The sequence below is a fragment of the Crotalus tigris genome, unplaced genomic scaffold (assembly GCF_016545835.1).
Source record: "Crotalus tigris isolate CLP2741 ecotype Arizona unplaced genomic scaffold, ASM1654583v1 scf7180000022970.308977840:1548163, whole genome shotgun sequence".
In the NCBI taxonomy this organism is placed as follows: Eukaryota; Metazoa; Chordata; class Lepidosauria; order Squamata; family Viperidae; genus Crotalus; species Crotalus tigris.
In genome coordinates, this window is record NW_024099557.1 from 1773861 (window position 1) to 1796248 (window position 22388).

Here is a 22388-nt window from a genome sequence, read left to right on the forward strand (position 1 = left end):
GCTTTCAAAAGCCAATAGGAATTGTTCAGGCTGTCTCTGCCCTGCTGAGCCTGCCAAAAGTCCCATTCTGCAAACGGTGCTGCACCAGTTGAGTAGTCCTCGACTTATGACCGGTTGGGGGGTCGCGGCATTAAAAAGGTTGAGAACCACTGGCTTAAGGGCTCAGCGTTAAGCTCTGTGATTCTGACATCCTGACAGCCTGCTTTTAATAAAAACCAAAGGCATTTTTAAAAGGGGCTACACAAAAATGCAGAAAGCACACTCTCTCTCTCTCCAGCTCTGCCTTCGAAACCCAAAACGTTAGGACTGCAGGAAGAGGCGCATGGGAAAAGGAGAGGAGGAAGGCCACAGTGTCCCTCAGCTCCAGATTTGGTTTATAAAAACTTTGCCTCCCACAATACACTGCGCATTAAAAACTGGTTGGTTTTTTTGGAGGGAGAATCACAAGCTTTCAAGGTCCATCAGCCCGCAGACCAGTAAAGCAGTCCTTGACTTACGACCACGATCAGGTCCGGAATGCCCATCCCTAAGCACAGAGGTCATGAAGTGAGTCACCCCTGATTTTACAACCCTTTTTGCTGGGGTCGTTAAGCGAGTCCAGCTTCCCCCATTGACCCGTGCTTGTTGGAAGTTGGCTACTCAGGTTATAACACGTGGCAGCGTTGTAAGTATGTGCCGGTGGCCCGGCGCCCGAATCGCAAACACGTGACCGAAGGGACCCTGCGACGGTCGTTGAATGCGAGGATGGCTTGGGGTTTTTATTTTAGCAGTCTCATAACTTCAAAGCATCGCTAAACGAATGGTCGTTAAGTCAAGGACTGCCTGCGGCTGAGAATCTACAGATAACCCGATTGTGCAATGTTCTCCATTTGTGCAAAAAATAAAACCAGGGATTTTGAGAAAGTTTTTCCCTCCCTCCTTTGGACTGTCACTTGACTTGGACCTTCTTTTGACAAACCTGTGTGGGTATCTATATCTGTGTATGTGTGTGTGTATACAGAGGATGTATACATGTATGTACACACACACACATATACATATATACAGATAGTCCTCGACTTACGAGCACAACTCAATTTAAAATTTATGTGGCTAAACGAGACATTTTTAAGTGAGTTTTGCCCCCGTTTTCAACCTTTCTTGCTTCTGTTGTTAAGTGAATCAGTGCAGTTGTTGAGTTAGTCACACGGTTGTTAAGTGAATCTGGCTTCCCCATGGACTTTGCTTGTCAGAAGGTCGCAAAAGGGGATCACGTGACCCCGGGGATGCTGTAACCGTCATAAGTGTGAGTCAGTTGCCAAGCATCTGGATTCTGATCACGTGACCCTGGGGATGCTGCAACGGCGTTAAGTTTGAAAAAGAGTCATAAGTCATTTTTTTCAGGGCCGTCGTAACTTCGAACGGCCACTAAGTCGAGGACTACCTGTATTCATACGTTCTTTCTACGATTCTCATTTTCCAGACTCAGTAGTTTTTTTGGGTTGGGTAGCCCAGAAAGACAAGCTTGGTGCTGAGAAGCGGCAGGCGGATGAAGAAGCTGGCAAGCAGCCATTATTATTTTTTTTTAAAGTGCCCGATTTCCCCCCCCCCCCGGTATTTCGGCGTTATTACCCTTCCCTCTTATCCTCTCCCACAAGTCCACTTTGTACAGCTCTCTCTCTCTGTACAGGCATATCAAAAATTAATACAGGCTTGACTGTATATTATATATAAATAAAACTTTGCTTCTGTTAAGGAGAGTTCCCTCCGCCCACCCCTTTGGAAGTGGTCCGTTCCAACCAGGATTAAAAACAACCCCCCCCCCCCCGCCTTCCCGGCCCAGTGTAAAAAAAGAGCCTCTCTTCCCCCCCCCCCAACTCAGCTGGCGTCGTAGAGGTTGGAGAGGGGTCCGCTGAACTGGATGACGCTCTGGCGCTCCTGCTCGCTGCTCTCGCCCCCCAAACCGTGGGGGTTCAGCATCATCTCCTCCCAGAGTTCGCGGAAGTTCAGGCTGGCCGGGGAGAAGCTGTCCGCCAGGGGGAGTGGGAGGGCCGGCGTCGGGGGCAAAGGTTCGTGCTGGGAGGGGGAGCCGCTGAGCGCCAGGCCGCCCACCAGCGCTGCCGTGTCGTAGGGCGCGTGGAAGCCGAACTGGGAGGGGGCAGCGGGGAGCGATGGGAGCAGCGCAGGCGGGGGAGGAGGCGGCGGAGGAGATGGGTCTGTCCAGAAGTCAGAAAGACTTTCCCCGGGCGGGCTGTCGGTCAGATCCCAGACCTCGTCCTGCGGCAAGGAAGGGTGCTGGGCAGGGATAAATCCTGCGGACTGGCTGAGGTCCAGCGGTGGGATGAGCTGTGGGTAGGGCTGGCTGGGCATCATGGGGGCCAACAGGGCCTGCATCTGCTTCTGTTTCTGTTTGATGTTCTCGTCCATCTGCTTCAACTCCTTCAGCACCTGGTGGACGCAATTCTCCGGGATCTTGATCCCTGCAGAAGAGAGAAAAACGTAGCAAGCTTTCGGAAGAAGGCGAGACTCTCAAACCCCACTCGCCCTCCCTCCGGAGGCCCCAACCAGAGGGCATAACCGTGGCTTAGACTCCTGGGACCGTGACAGGAGGCTGAGACTCCCGGTATCTGGGTTACAGAGAAAGGAAGGGAAGCGAGGTGGTCAGCGAGGAACGAGGGGAGAACATGGGAAAACACTAAGTACAGGTTAACTCCTCGATTTACAACCCTGGCTGGCTGAGGAATTCTGGGAGTTGAAGTCCACAAGTCTTAAAGTTGCCAAGTTTGGAGACCCCTGCACTAAACAAACTCTTGTACGTGGAAGACTACCTGTACTGCAATCAAAATCCTTAATAAAAGTTATCCCCCCCCTCAAAAAGTACTGTATTTTCCGGTGTATAAGACGACTTTCTAAAGCCTGAAAATCTTCTCAAAAGTCAGGGGTCGTCTTATACGCAGGAATATACGGTAGCTGTTGTCTGAATTTAAAACCAATCTGCCCCCTAGTGGCCAGCCCTATTTTTTTACAGAAATAAGCACTAACAGCTTTCTAGCAGCAAAGGAATGGAGCTCCTATTGTGCTCATCTATAAACAGAAATTCAATATTGTACTGTATTTTCCGGTGTATAAGACGACTTTCTAAAGCCTGAAAATCTTCTCAAAAGTCAGGGGTCGTCTTATACGCAGGAATATACGGTAGCTGTTGTCTGAATTTAAAACCAATCTGCCCCCTAGTGGCCAGCCCTATTTTTTTACAGAAATAAGCACTAACAGCTTTCTAGCAGCAAAGGAATGGAGCTCCTATTGTGCTCATCTATAAACAGAAATTCAATATTGTACTGTATTTTCCGGTGTATAAGACGACTTTCTAAAGCCTGAAAATCTTCTCAAAAGTCAGGGGTCGTCTTATACGCAGGAATATACGGTAGCTGTTGTCTGAATTTAAAACCAATCTGCCCCCTAGTGGCCAGCCCTATTTTTTTACAGAAATAAGCACTAACAGCTTTCTAGCAGCAAAGGAATGGAGCTCCTATTGTGCTCATCTATAAACAGAAATTCAATATTGTACTGTATTTTCTGGCGTATAAGATGACTTTCTAAAGCCTGAAAATCTCAAAAGTTGGGGGTCATCTTATACGCCCAGTCGTCTTATACGCCGGAATATACGGAACTATTTACACGTCTGGATAGGAACGTGAGTGTTCCTCTGGGGGAATTGCAGAATTTTGGAAACTGTCACATTTATGTTAATAATAATAATAATAATAAGTTGGAAGGGACCTTGGAGGTCATCTAGTCCAACCCCCTGCTCAGGCAGGAAACCCTATACCATTTCAGACAAATGGCTGTCCAGTCTCTCCTTAAAATCCTCCAGTGTTAGAGAATTCACCGCTTCTGGAGGCAGGTTGTTCCACTGGTTAATTGTTCTAACTGTCAGGAAGTTTCTCCTTAGTTGTAGGTTGCTTCTCTCCTTGATTAGTTTCCATCCGTTGCTTCTTGTCCTGCCCTCAGATGCTTTGGAGAATAGCTTGACTCCCTCTTCTTTGGGGCAGCCCCTGAGATACTGGAACGCTGCTATCCTGTCCCTACTCGTCCTTCTCTTCATTAAACTAGACATCCCCAATTCCAGCAACCGTTCCTTATATGCTTTAGCCTCCAGTCCCCTAATCATCTTTGTTGCTCTTCTCTGCACTCTTTCTAGAGTCTCAGCATCTTTTTTACATCGTGGTGACCAAAACTGGATGCAGTATTCCAAGTGTGGCCTTACCAAGGCCTTGTAAAGTGGTATTAATACTTCACGTGATCTTGATTCTCTCCCTCTGTTGATGTTACTAATGGCAGAGATTCTTTGAATACCTTGGAACGCTCTGGCTCAGCTGAGTGGCTGGCTATGAGTTGAGCTCATGGGGGTTGTTTTTTTGTTTTTTGTTTGGTATTTATGGCTGCTCTCTTTCCCATCTCTTTCTCTGCTTCCCCAACGTCTGCCACCAGGTTTCCACGGCCTTAGGAGAACAGCTTGAGTTTGCCACTCACCAACTTGCTTCTTCTTCTCTTTGGTCTTGAGGCGGACGATCTGCAGATAGCTGGTGTTGGTGATATTAGCCATGATGCCAGCGATTTTGGTCCAGACCCGCAAGAGGGCCCCGCAGAGCATGTAATAGTGGCGTAAACGTGTTCCTTGGAAACATTCCTTTCCCTCCTGGACAACCTTGCAGTTCCTGTTCCTGTGGGCATTCGTTAATAGGGAGGGTTGGGGAGGGGAGGGGGGAAGAAAATGAAGAAGAGGAGCACAAGAAAGAAAACACACACTTGTCAGGCGGAAAAGGCCAGGTCCACACCTGAAGGTTAAATTAAATTAAACCGAGGTGTGGCTATAGCCTTTGCACAAAAATCTCCTCACATTTTTTGTTTTAAAAGTTATAGATTGTGTTTGTTTTGTTTACAATAACCCTGTATTTTGCTCCGGGAAGCGGGGGCGGGGGGGTAGGGCAGGAGGGGATGGGTGGGATTAAGTAGATTAGATATATAGAAATATGAATGTATAAAATAGATAGAGTAATTTAGAGAGAGGTGCCGCTCGGGTATTTCCCGTGAATTGTATCCGAAGAGGGATAAGAGGGGAGGAGGAAGGGATGGAAGGAAGTTGGATGGGAGGAAGGGATGAGGGGAGAGAGGAGTTGAGAGGAGAGAGGGAGTAGGGAAGTAAGGAAGGAAGGTTGAGAGGGTGGATGCAGTCGGGAGGAGATAGACGAGTGACACCTAAGGTCTTATTTTAAAGGTATTTTTCTTTTTTATTCTTTTTATATAATGTATTGAAGTATTATATGTATTGAAAATTGAAATAAATTTTTTTTCAAAAAAAAAAAAAAAGAATCTTCTCAACTCACAGTTGACACCTGTTTAGAGTTAGAAAAGCGTCAACAGCACTCATGGAGTTCACTTGTGGCTATGCAAGGATTCTAGGCTGCTTCCCCTTTTAACCCTTCCCTCCCTCATCATGCCGCTAGGCTGCACAGGTGGCTGGACCAAAAAAAGACGCCGCTTTCTTCCAGGTGGCCAAGCAAGGAAGGCCTGCTCGCCTTCCCTTCCTTCACCTCTCGAGCTCTGCAGATCTTCGCAACGTAAGTGAGCGGTTGTGAGGGGCAGAGGAGGCCGAAGTGGCTGAGGGGACCCCCAAAGGGTGGGAATTGGAGTGTGGGTTACCTCAGGGGATGGAGCAGTGATGGTGAACCTTTCAGAGACCGAGTGCCCAAACTGCAACCCAAAACCCACTTATGTATCGCCAAGTGCCAGGTGGGCATGGCCCACTGGGTGGGCGTGGCTGTGGTGGTCATGGCAGACTGGGTGGGTGTGGCCAAGGTGGGCGTGGTCACCTCAATGTTGCTCGTGGGGAGGGATGCCTGTGAGGGCCGGGCAGGGTTGGGGGAAATCCAGGTGGTCTCTGGTGGGTGGGGCAGTGGGCAGGAGGCTCATCCTGCGGGGGGCTGTGAGGCAGGGGCTGTGGCGGTTGCTGCCTGACACCATCGGTCCCCGCACAAGAGGCCAGTGAGTGCATGAGGGCCGACAGTGTCCGTCAGCAGCCACAGCCTGCTGGCCCCTCAACTGGCGCACTCTGTGGCTCCACAGCCCACCGCCAGCAGTTCAGAAAAACCACCTCTGAGCTGGGCAGCCGGCCGACAGCTGAGGAGGTGATGCAGTGGGTCGTGCCTGGGAAAAGGAGAGCATGCGAGGCCAGGAGGGATGGGACGAGGGGGAGGGAAACCAGCCATGCTGGGATGCATCTGGCCACGTGGGACCTCAGCGAGTTAGGGGGCAGCTGGTTGAAGAGGAATGGTTGCCATCTCTGGGGCATGGTGCGCGTGCCCACCGAGAAGGCTCTGAGTGCCGCCTCTGGCACGCGTGCCATAGGTTCGCCACCACTGGGATGGAGAGAGGCCTTGGGAAGCCCAAAGCACACATCCCGGAGGCTCCCCATGCACCCTTAACAATCCACGTATTCGGTTAATGAATGCATCGGGGAAAGGAGGGATGGAGGGGGTCATCAATGACGTGTTTATCTCAACTTCCCACAGTCATGGGCAGGCTCCGTTACTGTCATAATGTGAGGAGTTTCTGCATATCCAGTTTCCAAGCAGCCTATTTTGGTCATGGGACCGCAGGGATACTGGCGGTCTAAGTCACCCTTTTCAGAAGTATTGTTAATCTTGAACGGTTATTAAGTAAAGGGTCAGAAATTGAGGAATATCTGTAAAAAATACGACTCTGTCAACACCCTCATCAGAAGGGCATCCACCCCCGTGTAGCAATCTAGCAACATGCACTTATGCGCGTCTTCTTCGTTGTCTCTCTCAGAAACCAGAAATGCCTTCTGCTTTCTCAATGCTTCTGTGTCTGGAGCAGCACTGGAAGGTGACTTACCATACCGCGTGGTTGCAGTGTTTCAGGGAGAAATCGTAACTGCTCTCCCAGTGGGGCTGAGCGTCTCCTGGCGACACCTGCGTGAAAGACCAGCAAGAAGGAACCGTCAAGGAAAGGCAGAGGAGAAAAGCTGGATCTGCAGTCAAACCCCCACGGCTGCAGGCTGGGCCTTACCGGCTGGTACTTCTTAAAAAGGCTGTCCATGGCCTCCAGCTGGCTCTGCTTCCCGATGTTCGGCTTGTAGAGGGTGAAGTATTTCCCACGGGTCTGTTCCGCTAAGAGGCAAATGTATTTGTTGCCTCGGACCTGCAGGGAGCACAGGGCCTGTAGTTAGTTTAGGGGGTAGGGGAGAGAGAGTGGAGCTCCACAAAACAAGGTAGTGCAGATTAGGGACCTGGAGTCACACTCGGGTGAATGAGCTCAACCTGTAGACAATAAGATCCTTAAAAAAATTGACACTGATCAGGTAACAGGTAACTGAGAGTAATTGCGAAGCGGAATCACCACACAATCCAAAGTAACTGGAACAGCGAGTTTGTGGTGGAATCTCCAGCGAGAGTGGAGGGAGGTGTTAAGAGGGGGTCAAGCTTAGAATCCTTGCGCTGCAGAAAATGGCATGGGCTTGACCTTCCCCATAATTCCTGAAGTCTCTGTCATGCTTCCGACTAAAAACACTTCAAAGAACTTCCAGGCATTGTTTATCTTAAAAAGTCTTTAATCCTGAAACAATTCCTCCACAGCATGGTGGAGGCCAAGATCTGAATTCCCCTCCCCTGAGCACATAATATTCCAGCATATTTCCTTCCTCTCATTTGCAGTCATAAATCACGTTCTCCAATCAGTTTGAAGGACAAAGTTTCCCTTCCCTTCTGTAACCTGTGGATTCTTATCTTAACTAATCCCCACACATATTGTTTCTCCTCCCCTCCAGCATCATCTAATTTAACTCTAAAAAAACCACACAGCTTATACCAGTGTTTCTCAACCTCGACAATTTTAAGGCATGTGGACTTCAAGCTTTGCTGGCTGTGGAATTCTGGGAGTTGAAGTCCACATGCCTTAAAATTGTCAAGGTTAAGAAACACTGGCTTATACAGAGAGTGGCTGCCTCTTCATATTTTGTCAAAGCAAGAACATCCAATGTTAGCAGTGCTGACAGTCTCATCTGACTGTTCCCAAGAGATAGGATTGTCTGGCGAAATTCTTGTAACGTAGGTGACTAACAATAAAACTTCTGGCTGAGGCTATTCACCAGTGGTTCTGACTGCTTGCCCCCGATAGAGTACAGCTCTTGGCGATGGGCAGGGTCAAGGAACAGAGTTTGTTGGGTGCTTAATAACACAACCAGTGCAAGGGAGAAAGGAAACCCCACTCTCTCTCCCAATGATGGTATTACCTAGGCTGGTCATGAAACATCTGCAGGAAAACAACCAAAGTCAAATAACACCAAGAACCCAACAGCTCAACCTTGAGTTCTATATATTCTCTGCTGTTGGAGCAACTTTTTGTTTATTTTATTTATTTGTATCCCACTTTTTATTATTTTTACAAATAACTCAAGCCAACGAACACATCCAACAAATTTTCCTCCTCCTTTTTTCCTCACAACAACAAGGCTGTGAGGTGCGTTGCACTGAGAAAGAGAGACTGGTCCAGTGAGTTTCATGCCTAAGGCGGGATTAGAACAATCTCCTGCTGATTGGTCCAACGTCACCCAGTAAGCTTTCATGCCTAAGGCAGGTCTAGAACACACAGTCTCCTGGTGATTGGCCCAACGTCACCCAGTGAGCTTTCATACGTAAGGCAGGATTAGAACTCACAGTCTCCTGGTGATTGGCCCAACGTCACCCAGTAAGCTTTCACGCCTAAGGTAGGACTAGAACATAGTCTCCTGGTGATTGGCCCAACGTCACCCGGTAAGCTTTCATGTCTAAGGTGAGACTTGAACTCATGATTTCCCTTTCTGGTCTGGGTGGGGCTAGACCATTAGAACAAACTGGATCTAAGAAAGTTTTAAACAACTTTTGCTGCATTTTTGATGCTTGTTATAGTCTTGTTTTATGATATATTTGTTTTGCACCAAGTCCCCTCCATCTGCTGAGGAAGAGGCAAGCTCCATCTACTCCAAAAGTTTGAGCCATCAATTTCAGCCAGTTAGAACCAAGGATTCTGGAAACTGTACTTCAAAGCATATGATGGACACCGTGTAATCTATTTCTGCCTTAGTTCCCTTACAAGAGAACCTGGACTGGGAGTAAACAGTTGTGAGCTGCTGATGATGCAAACGGAACTGCTGGCGGCTGAATGAACGAATGAATGAATTTGAATTGAACCGAATATTTGCCAGAATAATCTCCTCCACCTCCTCAAAGCCCTTTAGCAGAATAACTAAAAAGGATGATTTTCACTTCCGATGAAGATGCTTGCCAACCTCTCCCCTTGTGGAAAAACTTTTATCACCCCCAAATTTCCATCAAACCCCCACCACCACCACTCCATTCCCACCAAGTTTTCTTACCTTGTGGGACAGGTAGAACCCATCATTAGGGCCCGTCAGGTGAAGCGACTTCTCATAGACCTCCTCCCACTTCAACCCTCTGTCCACGCTAATCTAAAGGTGGGACAGAAATAAGCAAAGAAGCTAAATGTCTACGGAGATTCTCAGCCATCCAAGTCATAGTTATCCCAAAGGTGCTTTTTTCAAGAGGCAACTGGACTTTCTTGTTTTTCCCTTGAAGATGTTTCGCTGCTGCACCATCATCATCATCAAAATAAAAAAGATGGAAGGGACCTTGGAGGTCATCTAGTCCAACCCTCTGCTCAGGCAGGAAACCCTATGGACAAATGGCTGTCCGGTCTCTTCTTAAAAACTTTCAGTGTTGGAGCATTCACAGCTCCTGGAGGCAAGTTGTTCCACTGGTTAATTGTTCTAACTGTCAGAAAGTTTCTCCTTAGTTCCAGGTTGCTTCTCTCCTTGGTCAGTTTCCATCCGTTGCTTCTTGTCCTGCCTTCAGGGGCTTTGGAAAATAGCTTGACTCCCTCTTCTTTGGGGCAGCCCCTGAGATATTGGAAGACTGCTATCATGTCCCCCCTCGTCCTTCTCTTCATTAAACTAGACATACCCAATTCCAGCAACCATTCCTTATATGCTTTAGCCTCCAGTCCCCTAATCATCTTTGTTGCTCTTCTCTGCACTCTTTCTAGAGTCTCAACATCTTTTTTACATCGTGGTGACCATAACTGGATGCAGTATTCCAAGTGTGGCCTTCCCAAGGCATTGTAAAGTGGTATTAACAGTTCACCTGCTCTTGACTCTATCCCTCTGTTAATGCAGCCTAGCACTGTGTTGGCCTTTTTCGCAGCTGCAGCACACGGCTGGCTCATATTTAAATGATTGTCCACCAGGACAATTCAAGAAGTTTCTTCAGCTCTGACTGGATGGTGGGGAATGGGTTTATTATTCCTTATATATGCAAGGAATATAAATCCTTCCATTGCCTCCTGGAAAAAGCACCTTTGGGGTGAGCAAAGAAGCTGTTTGAGTACAGGTAGTCTTTGATGATTTGTGACCATTAGCTTAGCAAAATTACAACGGCACTGGAAAAAAATGACTTATGACTTGTCATCACACTTACAACCATGGCGGCGCCCCTCCCCCCCAGTCATATGATCAAAATTCGGGCGCTTGGCAACCAGCCTGTAATTACAATAGTTGCAGCGTCCCAGGGTCAGATGATTGCCAAGAAAGTTTAGAACAGTTATGAGAGATCTATGAAGTTCAAAATATTTTGCCACTTACTGAAAGTAGTAGTAGTAGGAGTAATGATGATGATGATGTTGGAAGGGACCTTGGAGGTCATCTAGTCCAACCCCCTGCTCAGGCAGAAAACCCTATACCAGTGGTTCTCAACCTGTGGGTCGGGACCCCATTTGGGGTCGAACAACCACTTCACGGGGGTCGCCAAACAACGCAGTCCGCCTTTTTTCCCCCCCTTTTCCTTAGCTGTGCTACTCCCTTTTATTCTATTGGCTTTGGAAAGCCAATAGAATAGACTCTCTTGAATGGAGTCTAATTCTATTGGCTTTCAAAAGCCAATAGGAATTGTCCAAGCTGTCTCTGCCCTGCTGAGCCCGCCAAAAGTCCCATTCTGCAAACGGTGCTGCACCAGTTGAGTAGTCCTCAACTTACGACCGGTTGGGGGTCGCGGCATTAAAAAGGTTGAGAACCACTGCCCTATACCATTTCAGACAAATGGCTGTCCAGTCTCTTCTTAAAAACTTCCAGTGTTGGAGCATTCACCGCTTCTGGAGGCAGATTGTTCCACTGGTTAATTGTTCTAACTGTCAGGAAATTTCTCTTTAGTTCTAGGTTGCTTCTCTCCTTGCTTAGTTTCCATCCGTTGCTTCTTGTCCTGCCTTCAGGTGCTTTGGAGAATAGCTTGTCCCCCTCTTCTTTGTGGCAACCCCTGAGATCATGTCACCCCTGGTCCTTCTCTTCATTATACTAGACATACCCAATTCCAGCAACTGTTCCTCACATGTTTTAGCCTCCAGTCCCCTAATCATCTTTGTTGCTCTTCTCTGTACTCTTTCTAGAGTCTCAACATCTTTTTTACATCGTGGTGACCAAAGCTGGATGCAGTATGCCAAGTGTGGCCTTCCCAAGGCATTGTAAAGTGGTGTTAACACTTCACCTGATCTTGATTCTATCCTTAGTTCCAGTACATAAGATTTCTATGTAGAACAGTGTTTCTCAACCTTAGCAACTCTAAGATGTGTGCACGTCAACTCCCAGAATTCTGGGAGTTGAAGTCCACACATCTTAAGAGTCGCTGTCAACATCCAACTCAAGAATTCGAGTAAGACTCCAGCAAGTAATTCCGTTTCTGAAAATCTTACGTTTTCTTGTGTGGTTATGTTGAAGCAAAACTAACTCTGAGGTTCCCACACCAATTCGTAGACTAAGCCATAGTTTTCCCAGCCAAAACTATAAGGCCTTACATAATCCATATTAACAAGTCCACTTTGTTATGGGAACCATCTACTTCAAAGCCACACCTGTTCTGGTGCCCTTGAGAAGGGTTCAGGCTCCCACAGTCGGCAGCTGATTCAAAGAAGCTTCGTTTCTCCATCTACCCACTTCAAAGTAACAGCTCCCCTCCCACTATCTAAAGGCAAGTTGAAACACAGAGACACGTAGCTGCCAAAGTTTCATCTTTGGCAGTTGCTAAGGTTGAGAAACACTGATGGAGAAGATTGCAGATCCAATGCATCTCCGGGCAAGGCTAGGAAAATTCCGGTCTGAGGCAAGTCAGAAGAAGCAGAGGCAGACCACCACCAAAGACAGGTTTATGAATCCTCTTGCAGTGTCTTACCTTGTAAAATACCACCTGGCCATCTTGTGGGTGGCCTGGCGTTAGGAAAACCTCTTTGCTCTCCTCGTAGATTTCATCAATGCCGGGAGCCAAGTCTGAGGAACAGAGAAGGCAGTGAGAATTGGGTAGGGGGGATAACCTCAGGTTGGACGGGAGCTCAGAAAAAACATGCGGATGGAAATCTCTCCGAATTTCTCTCTCCCCTTCCCCCGACATGCCCACATTGTGATCACTGTTGCATCTCCCCCTTCGTCTCCCAGTCTCGTAGTTGTGTAATGTTGGCGGGGCCACAAAATGAAAAAAAAAATGGAGGATCCACCCCTTTTACAAAGTTGCCGACTGGCGTAAAGATCACAGAATGGCCAAGGTTGAGTTATAACAATGACTAGGTGCTAGCCAAGAAATCAGGAGACTGTGAGCTCTAGTCCCTGCCTTAGGCATGAAAGCCAGTTGGGTGACTTTGAGCCAATCACCAGGAGATTGTGAGTTCTAGTTCTGCCTTGGGCATGAAAGCCAACTGGGTGACTTTGAGCCAATCACCAGTAAAGTGGGAGTTCTAGTTCTGCCTTGGGCATGAAAGCCAGATGATGACTTTGAGCCAATCACCAGGAGACTGTGAGTTCTAGTTCTGCCTTGGGCATGAAAGCCAGCTGGGTGACTTTGAGCCAATCACCAGTAAAGTGGGAGTTCTAGTTCTGCTTGGGCATGAAAGCCAGATGATGACTTTGAGCCAATCACCAGGAGACTGGGAGTTCTAGTCCCACTTTAGGCATGAAAGCCAGCTGGGTGACTTTGAGCCAATCACTAGGAGACTGTGAGTTCTAGTTCTGCCTTGGGCATGAAAGCCAGCTGGGTGACTTTGAGCCAATCACCAGTAGAGTGGGAGTTCTAGTTCTGCCTTGGGCATGAAAGCCAGATGATGACTTTGAGCCAATCACCAGGAGACTGTGAGTTCTAGTTCTGCCTTAGGCATGAAAGCCAGCTGGGTGACTTTGAGCCAATCACCAGGAGACTGGGAGTTCTAGTTCTGCCTTAGGCATGAAAGCCAGCTGGGTGAGCCAATCACCAGGAGACTGGGAGTTCTAGTTCTGCCTTAGGCATGAAAGCCAGCTGGGTGACTCTGGACCAATCACTCTCTGTCAGCCAAACCCATCCTGCAGGGTTGTTGTTGCGGGGAAAATAGGGGGAGGAGAGAGAATTAGGCATGTCCACTACCTTGAGTTACTTATAAAAGCAATAAAGACGGGATAGAAATGTAATAATAATTCCCTGACCATCCCACTGTCCTGCATTATTGACACCATCTATAGGTTTCTAGGAAGGTTACTTGAGGAACTGTTTCACCCCAACAGGATTGGCCCACCTCACTTGCTCTGGCAGAAAGGCAGATCCTGCCAGGAAAGGAATTGCAGCTGGCAGGGTCCAGGAGAAGATCCATCTCTATTGTGGTTCCCATTTTCCCACTGGAACACTGTGACCCTCAAGGTGAGTTCTGGCCCCTCTCTTGGTCTTCTGAGAGGGCTTAAAAACCTGACTGACAATGGGTTTGGTGGCCCAAGGAGGCCATCCCATTTTACAGGTGGCTAGTAGATTAGAACATGAGAAGATCCCACCTCCACCTGGTCTAGGGGTTGATTCTCTTGATCCATTTCAATACTCTATAGCAGGGCTCTTCAACCTTTTCACCCATTGTACCACTTTTAGGATATGGCAACGTCATAGTACCCTCAGTCGCCTAGCAAGGTGCCTGCCCGCCCGGCAGCGCTCTTCCTCCTGTCCGAGGTTTTCATGGTTGTGAGCATTTCTGTTGAGGATTGGCAGCAGGGGTGGGGTGGGGGGTGTTTGGTTTTTATTCCCCCCCGTCTGCTGGGTGCTTGCAGCAGGTTTTGATCACTTCACATGACCCTGGGACACTGTGACCGTCATAAATATGAATCAGTTGCCAAGCATCTGAATGTAAACCACAAGACCCTGGAGAGGCTGCAACATTCCAGCTGATTGGTGCTTCTTCTGGGCTCAGCAGAAGCGCCAGGATCAGCGCCGAGCTCCAGCTGGAGCCTGTTGCTGATCTTGGTGCTTCCACTGAGCCCTGACAGCCCCAAAGAAGCGCCGATCAGCTGGAAAGCGGCACTGATCCTGGCGCTTTTGCTGAGCCCTGACAGCCTGGCAGCTCCAGCCATCTCTCGCTCAGGTTTGTGTGGTGCTGCCACCGGTTCAGCTCATTCCCCTCCCCCACTATCACTTTTCTAGGATGGTCGCATACCACCTGCCAGGTGCCAATGTACCACAAGTAGTACCCGTACCACTGGTTGAAAAGCCCTGCTCTATAGGAGAAGAGCAGGCAGAGCTATCGTGTTTCCCCGAAAATAAGACCAGGTCTTATATTAATTTTTGCTCCAAAAGACCCATTAGGGCTTATTTTCCAGTTAGGGCTTATATTTGGGGAAATACGGTACTAAATGCATCCGTCTGGCTGACCATCTTAACTGGGGCTTATTTTTTGGAATGGGGCTTATATTACGAGCTTCCTGAAAAATCACGCTAGGGCAGTGGTTCTCGACCTGTGGGTCGAGACCCCATTTGGGGTCGAACGACCATTTCATGGGGGTCGCCAAACAACGCAGTCTGCCATTTTTCCCCCCTTTTCCTTAGCTGTGCTACTCCCTTTTATTCTATTGGCTTTTGAAAGCCAATAGAATAGACTCTCTTGAATAGAGTCTATTTCTATTGGCTTTCAAAAGCCCATAGGAATTGTCCAGGCTGTCTCTGCCCTGCTGAGCCCGCCAAAAGTCCCATTCTGCAAACGGTGCTGCACCAGTTGAGTAGTCCTCGACTTACAACCAGTTGGGGGTCGCGGCATTAAAAAGGTTGAGAACCACTGCGCTAGGGCTTATTTTCCGGTTGGATCTTATTTTTGAGAAAACACAGTAGAAGGCAGAGTTAAGTGCTCCCAGTTAGATCCTGGGAGAAGACCAATCTGATTGGGATCTTTGGGCCTGATCCAGCGGGACCCCGCCAATTGTTATGCGTTCTAGAACAGTGTTTCCCACTCTTTGGGCAACCTGAAGCTGTACGGACTTCGAGTCCCAGCATTCCCCAGCCAGCTTTGCACATTTTCAAGCTGCCAAGATTGAAAAACAACTGGCTTTGGAAGGTCATGGGTTACTCCCAGACTGAAACAAGGCCCAAGAAGAGTGTTTTTTAAGCCTCTTTCCCCATCCCAAATACTTTCTTGGATATGGGAAAATTGTTTCTTCTTACTTGGAAAATCAACGGCATGATGGTAAAGGAGGGACACCGTGGACTCTGAGGAGTTTTTAATTCATTTCCTAAATCTCTCTAGCGAGGAATACAAGCCTGTGGATGCTGCCAACTCGATGCCAAGGGTGCTTTTTTTTCCAGGAGGCAGCTGGACTTTCTTGTTTTTCTTTGAAGACATTTCGCTTCTCATCCAAGAAGCTTCTTCAACTCTGACTGGATGGTGGGGAAGGGAAGGATTTATACTCTTTGTAGACAGCTGGTCTTTTGCATTCTTTTAGAGGTCACTTGGAGGTCATCTAGTCCAACCCCCCTGCTCAGGCAGGAAACCCTATACCATTTTGGACAAATGGCTGTCCAGTCTCTTCTTAAAAACTTCCAGTGTTGGAGCATTCCCCAGTTCTGGAGGCAGGTTGTTCCACTGGTTAAGTTTCTCCTTAGTTCTAGGTTGCTTCTCTCCTTGGTTAGTTTCCATCTGTTGCTTCTTGTCCTGCCTTCAGGCGCTTTGGAGAATAGCTTGACTGCCTCTTCTTTGTGGCAGCCCCTGAAATATTGGAAGACTGCTATCCTGTCCCCCCCTTGTCCTTCTCTTCGTTAAACTAGACATACCCAATTCTAGCAACCGTTCCTTATATGCTTTAGCCTCCAGTCCCCTAATCATCTTTGTTGCTCTTCTCTGTACTCTTTATAGAGTCTCAACATCTTTTTTACGTAAGTTTGAACAATCACTAAATGAACTATATAGTACCGTATATTCCGGAGTATAAGGCGACTGGGCGTATAAGACAACCCCCAACTTTTGAGAAGATTTTCAGGGTTTAGAAAGTTGTCTTATACACCGGAAAATACGGTAAGTCGAGGACTATGTGTATTTGATTAACCCTTTCACATGTCTGTTTTGCTATCTGTGTCCTCAGGGTCACCTGAGTGGTGCAAATGGGTGTGGAGCCTCCTTGGGTACAGGATGGTCCTGAGGATGCAGATAAACCTCCCAAGTAGCCTCAACAACTCTCTAAAAGGAGGCAAATGACCAGATGTCTGCAAGGAGTATAAATCCTTCCATTCCCCACCATCCAGTCAGAGCTGAAGAAGCTTCTGGGAGGAGAAGCGAAATGTCTTCAAGGAAAAAAACAAGGAAGTCCAGTGGCCTCCTGAAAAAAAAAAAAAGCACCTTTGGGATAACTGTAATGACCTGGATGAAGTGAGAATCTCCACGGACATTTGCCAACTCGGCGTGAGCTGCTGCTTACCCAGAATCCCCATGTCGTATTTGCCATCTTTCTTATCTCTCTCTATCAGGTAGTCAAAAGTGTCATTGAAGTACTGGAAGAGCAGATTCTGTCTGTCAACCTCCAGGCCCAGGATGCGATTTAGGAACTTGGTGATGGAGCAGTCTGCAAGGAAAAAATAAATAAACAGAGAAAAGGACATCACGCATTTAGTTCATCTTGGACACCAATTTCCTGACTCGCAAAGATTTATCCAAGGACTGGGTTGTGTAAATCTCAAGCCTGACAGGTTTGTCCCTATCTCTTGACATACTGTCTGTGTTATGAGCGAAGCGTATTAGCGTAGACCGGGGGTAGGCAACCTTGGCTCTTTTATGACTCGTGGACTTCAACTCCCAGAATTCCTGAGCTTGCATGGCTTAGCTTGAAAACCTCTCCCTTTCTCCTCAGCGTGGCTGGCTCAGGAATTCTGGGAGTTGAAGTCCACGAGTCATAAAAGAGCCAAGATTGCCTACCCCTAGCGTAGTGCAAAATAAATTACAGGTAGTCCTCAACTTATGACCACAACTGAGCTCAAAATTTCCACTGCTTAAAAAGCCAGTTTTTAAGTGAATTTTTGTCTCATTTTTCTTGTGACCTTCCTGGCCACAGTTGCTAAGTGAATCACTGCAGTTGTTAATTTAGTAATACAATTGTTAAGTGAATCTGGCTTCCCCATTGACTTTGCTTGTCAGAATGTCGCAAAAGGGGATCACGTGATCCCGGGACATTGCGATTGTCACAAATAAGAGCCAGTTGCCAAGCATTTGAATTTTGGTCATGTGAACGCTGCAATGGTCGTTCAGTGCCGTAGTAACTTTGAACGGTCACTAAATGAAGTTGAGGACTACCTGTATCAGAGGCCTAAACTAGGAATGAAGAAGGATAGAGCCCCTGAACAAAGGTTCACCCTCCAAATTTGTGATCAGTACTGCAATTGTGTTTGCAAATCTTCTCACTCAAAGTCCTGTCCAAGTTTTCTTTCAAAACTCATGAGAACTGAAGGGTCAGAAAATTTTGTTTTTTCTAGTTATAAGAAAGGGTGTTGAATGTTTTCAAGAAGAACTGGGGACGATTTATAATCAAACCAAAGTTCATTATAAGGTTCCCCTGACTCAGGGGTAGTCAACCTTGGCTCTTTCATGACTCGTGGACTTCAACTCCCAGAATTCCTGAGCCAGCATGGCTCAGCTTGGAAATCTCTCCCTTTCCCCTCAGCATGGCTGACTCAGGAATTCTGGGAGTTGAAGTCCACCAGTCATAAAAGAGCCAAGGTTGCCTACCCCTGCGCCTGACTCATACAGCAGGCCGGGATAAGCAGAGATGACAACCATTGTGTGGAACAAAAGACAGGGGAGTAAACTGAGAGAAAGGGTGTGACTTACCTTTCTCCATGCTCATGAAGCCATATCGCATCTCCTTGCAGGAGATTCCCACGGAGAGGAGGGATTGCTTCATTTCTGAAAATCCAGAATTCATTTTTAACAGATGGAAAGCAGGTAATCAATAAGACTTATTAAATCGACTTCCATGTGGATGAACTATAAGGCAGCGTTTAAAAACAGCCTCAAAAACCAAGCAAGTGTTTTTCCATAGAGCCTCAACCAATTTCAAGAATTCTGCAGGAAGTGGACCCCATTTGGTTTGGGGACATGTTCTTGATTAACCCTCAGAGTTTCTAATTAACCATTTAACCCCTGGAATCTTGAATTGTGTCTAGTCCCCAACGTTCATGTACTTGTGTATAAAGAAAGAGGTTGACATGGGAAGAGATTTTTTGGCTAATCGTTACAATAAACTTTTTTTTTTTTTTTTGCAATCAGAGCTTTTTGGCAGTAGAACCATCTTTTTTTTACAAACAGAAACAAAATATTTATTTGGCTGGATATATTTTAGCAGGTAGTGGCCTCCTATCTGCCATTTCAGACAAATGGCTGTCCAGGCTCTTCTTAAAAGCCTCCAGTGTTGGAACACCCACAACTTTTGGAGGGAAGTTGTTCCACTGGTTGGTTATTCTCACTATCCGGACATTCCTTCCTTCCTTCCTTCCTTCCTTCCTTCCTTCCTTCCTTCCTTCCTTCCTTCCTTCCTTCCTTCCTTCCTGATTCCAACAGATGAAACTCTTCAAAGAACTTTGAGGCATTGTTTACCTTAAAGAATCTTTATTTGAGTAGCATACCATCGGCACATACATAGGCAAAGCCAAAATCTGAGTTCCCCTCCCCTGAGCACATAGTATCAAAGCACAATTCCCTCCTCTAATTAACTGTCATAAATCACATTCTCCAATTAGTTTGAAATGCAGGCTTTCCCTCCAGTTTTTTAACCTGGCCACTTCTTATCATCTGGTATTTAAAAAAAAAAAAAAACTGGTTATCACAGTAGTTACAAGATTGTAATGGCTAACTAAACTCCCATGCACAGTCCTCACCCCCCCCCCAGTATCATCTAATTCTAACTCTAATTCTAAGAGTAAAACATAAGAAGGAAAATGGCTGCATGTCCATATGTTATCAAAGGAAGAACATCCGATGTTAGCAGCGTTGACACCTTCCTTCCTTCCTTCCCTTCCCTTCCCTTCCCTTCCCTTCCCTTCCCTTCCCTCCCTCCCTCATAACAGAATACCCACAACTTTTGGAGGGAAACTGTTCCACTGGTTGGTTGTTCTCACTATCCGGAAATTAATTCCTTCCTTCCTTCCTTCCTTCCTTCCTTCCTTCCTTCCTTCCTTCCTTCCTTCCTTCCTTCCAACACGGTTGGAAGGGACCTTGGAGGTCATCTAGTCCAACCCCCTGCTCAAGCAGGAAACCCTCTGCCATTTCGGACAAATGGCTGTCCAGTCTTTTCTTGAAAACATCCAGTGTTGGAGCACCCACCGCTTCTGGAGGGAAGCCATTCCATTGATAAAATTGTTCTAACTGTCAGGAAATTTCTCCTTAATTCTAAACTGGATCTCTCTTTGATAGGCTTCCATTGAAATGACCTCTAAACTCCTTCTCCAAGGTTAAATTTTGATTAGACGGTGGCAATCTGCTGGATTTTGAACTGGGGACCATCCAGACCAGAGGCTTTATAGCTCACGTCCTTCGCCATAGCGCAAGATCAGCTCTGTCCTTTTCTTTATGAACATTATATTCCACCCCATCCTTGCTTACCACTGAAAAAAGCCGCATCTCCTTCTTGATAACCCTTTGGCACGGGGACTTTGTTCTCAGTCTGCTGGAAAATGGTGCGCAGGACTTTGTCGAGTGCTTTGATTCCATACTGGGGAAAGGCAGACAAAGGCATTAAAAAAAAAAAATCACAGCCCTACATAGCTAAGAGCATCTTGACTAGATGCAACTCACGTTAAGGAAATCAACCACTTCCCCTGCTCAGCCTCCCCACGTTGTGGTGGGGAGTCCTTGGTGCTCTCTGAGCTTGGCTGTTGGCTTGCAGACATTGCATCACCCCACTAGGGAACACCATCAGTGTAACGCAGTGGTTCTCAACCTGTGGGTCGGGACCCCATTTGGGGTCGAACGACCATTTCACAGGGGTCGCCAAACAATGCAGTCCGCCATTTTTTCCCCTTTTCCTTAGCTGTGCTACTCCCTTTTATTCTATTGGCTTTTGAAAGCCAATAGAATAGACTCTCTGGAATAGAGTCTAATTCTATTGGCTTTCAAAAGCCAATAGGAATTGTCCAGGCTGTCTCTGCCCTGCTGAGCCCGCCAAAAGTCCCATTCTGCAAACGGTGCTGCACCAGTTGAGTAGTCCTCGACTTACGACCAGTTGAGTAGTGTGGGGTCTGCTACCTACTTATAAATACAATGAACCCTGGAGTTATGACCATAATGGAGTCCAAAACTTCTATTGCTAAGCGAGACAGTTCTTAAGCGGGATTTAACCCATTTTACAACGTTTTTTGCCACAGCCGTTAAGTGAATCACTGCAGTTGTTAAACGAATCTGGTTTTCCCTTTGGCTTGTCTTGTCAGGTGGTTGCAAAAAGCGATCACGTGACCCCGGGATACTGCGACCGTCATAAATATGAGCCAGTTGGCAAGTGTCTGAATTTAGATCATGTGACCGTGAGGATGCTGCAATGGTCATAAGCATGAGGACTGGTTGTCAGTCACTTCTTTCAGTGCTGTTGTAACTCTGAATGGTCCCTAATTGAGTTGTTGTAAATCAAGGACTGTCTCCAGTGGCTTGCTCTGACAATTTTGGTGGAGACATGCAAGCTCCTCGACTTACGACCAATTGCTTAGCGACTGTTTGAAGTTACAGCGGCATTGAAAAAAGTGATTTACTTACAGCTGTTCCTTGCACTTATAATCACTGCAGCATCCATACAGTCACTTAATCAAAATTCAGGTGCTTGGCAAACAGAAATGCATTTATGACAGCGGCAACTTCCCAGGGTCACATAATGGCCCTTTCTGAATTTCCCAGCCAGCTTCCGACAAATAACATCAAAGGGAGGGGGGGGAAACGCCGGTTTCACTTAATGACCGCACGAATCACTTAACAACTGATTTAACTTAATGCAACTTGGTCATAATTTGGAAGACCACCTACATAGATATAAACAGGGAGCAAAGCCCCACACTCCCTTCTAGCACGGATGACATTACAGGAGGTCCTCAAACTTACAACAATCCATTCAGTGACCGTGCAAAGTTTCGTCCCTGAAAAAAGCGACATGGCAGTTTTCACACTTACGACCGTTGCAGTCTCCCCGTGGTCACAGGATCAAAATTCGGATGCTTGGCAACTGACTTGTATTTAGGAAGGCTGAACTGTCCCGGGTTCATGTGATCACCTTCTGACAAGCAAAGCCAGTTCATTCAACAACCAGGTTACTCACTTTGCAACTGCAGTGATGCCCTTAACAACTGCGGCAAGACAGGTTACAAAATGGGGCAAAATCTACTTATCAAACATTTTGCTTAGCCACAGAAACGTTGGGCTCAATTGAGGTTGTAAGCTGAGGACCACCTAGTACTTTGTTGGGCAATGCAATGCCTGCAAGCCAACAGCCAAGCTCGGAAAGCATCAAAGTCCGCACATTTTTAAGTTTTAAACTCCTGTCCTCATGTAACCCGAAGAAAAAAAAAACAGCACTGGTTGTTATTTTCTACCTTGCGCATCTGCTTGAAATGCTATCCTTGTGGATAAAAAAAAAAAAAAAAAACCACACGCCAGATGCCATGAAAAAAATAAAGGCAAAATAATACGAATCCAGAGCACCTTTTCTAACTAACAAATCTTACTGAAAGACAGGAGTTGTTGGTTTTTTTTTTTGGGGGGGGGGGTTTGCAGACTTAACCCCCACCTTATTCTCAAAGTTGTATTTGCTGAGGTCCCGGGATTCAGTCGCTCTTCGGTCACCGTGAGTTAAGGCACCCTATGGAAAGGAAAAGGTCACACGTGAAACTGGACACAACAGCAGTCTGTGTTTTGCAGTGGCTTATTCTACCTTTTGCTTAACACAATGAAGAGCACCAGCTTGACTTCGACTCTTGAGGTGTCTGGAGTAATTTTCTCTCGGCAAAACCCTGGCCGATAAAATTATTTAAGAGCTGATCTTGCTTCTACCCTGTTGG

At 46.9% G+C, this 22388-nt stretch overlaps 1 protein-coding gene across 6 annotated transcripts in view; it reads right to left on the minus strand.

Moving 5' to 3' along the window:
• Positions 1-1841: 1841 nt before the first annotated feature.
• The window catches only part of SBNO2 (strawberry notch homolog 2), a 142927-nt gene continuing 122380 nt past the window's right edge, over positions 1842-22388 (minus strand). For all 6 annotated transcript variants that reach the window (XM_039319253.1, XM_039319254.1, XM_039319255.1 and 3 more), the window contains 10 exons: positions 22118-22189; positions 19954-20062; positions 18184-18258; positions 16781-16924; positions 12273-12367; positions 9416-9508; positions 7072-7203; positions 6898-6974; positions 4513-4703; positions 1842-2459 (listed from right to left, as the gene is read on the minus strand). In XM_039319253.1, the coding sequence (XP_039175187.1) occupies positions 1858-2459; positions 4513-4703; positions 6898-6974; positions 7072-7203; positions 9416-9508; positions 12273-12367; positions 16781-16924; positions 18184-18258; positions 19954-20062; positions 22118-22189 (1590 nt within the window). In that variant the 3' untranslated portion in view covers positions 1842-1857. The remainder of the gene's footprint in view (positions 2460-4512; positions 4704-6897; positions 6975-7071; positions 7204-9415; positions 9509-12272; positions 12368-16780; positions 16925-18183; positions 18259-19953; positions 20063-22117; positions 22190-22388) is intronic.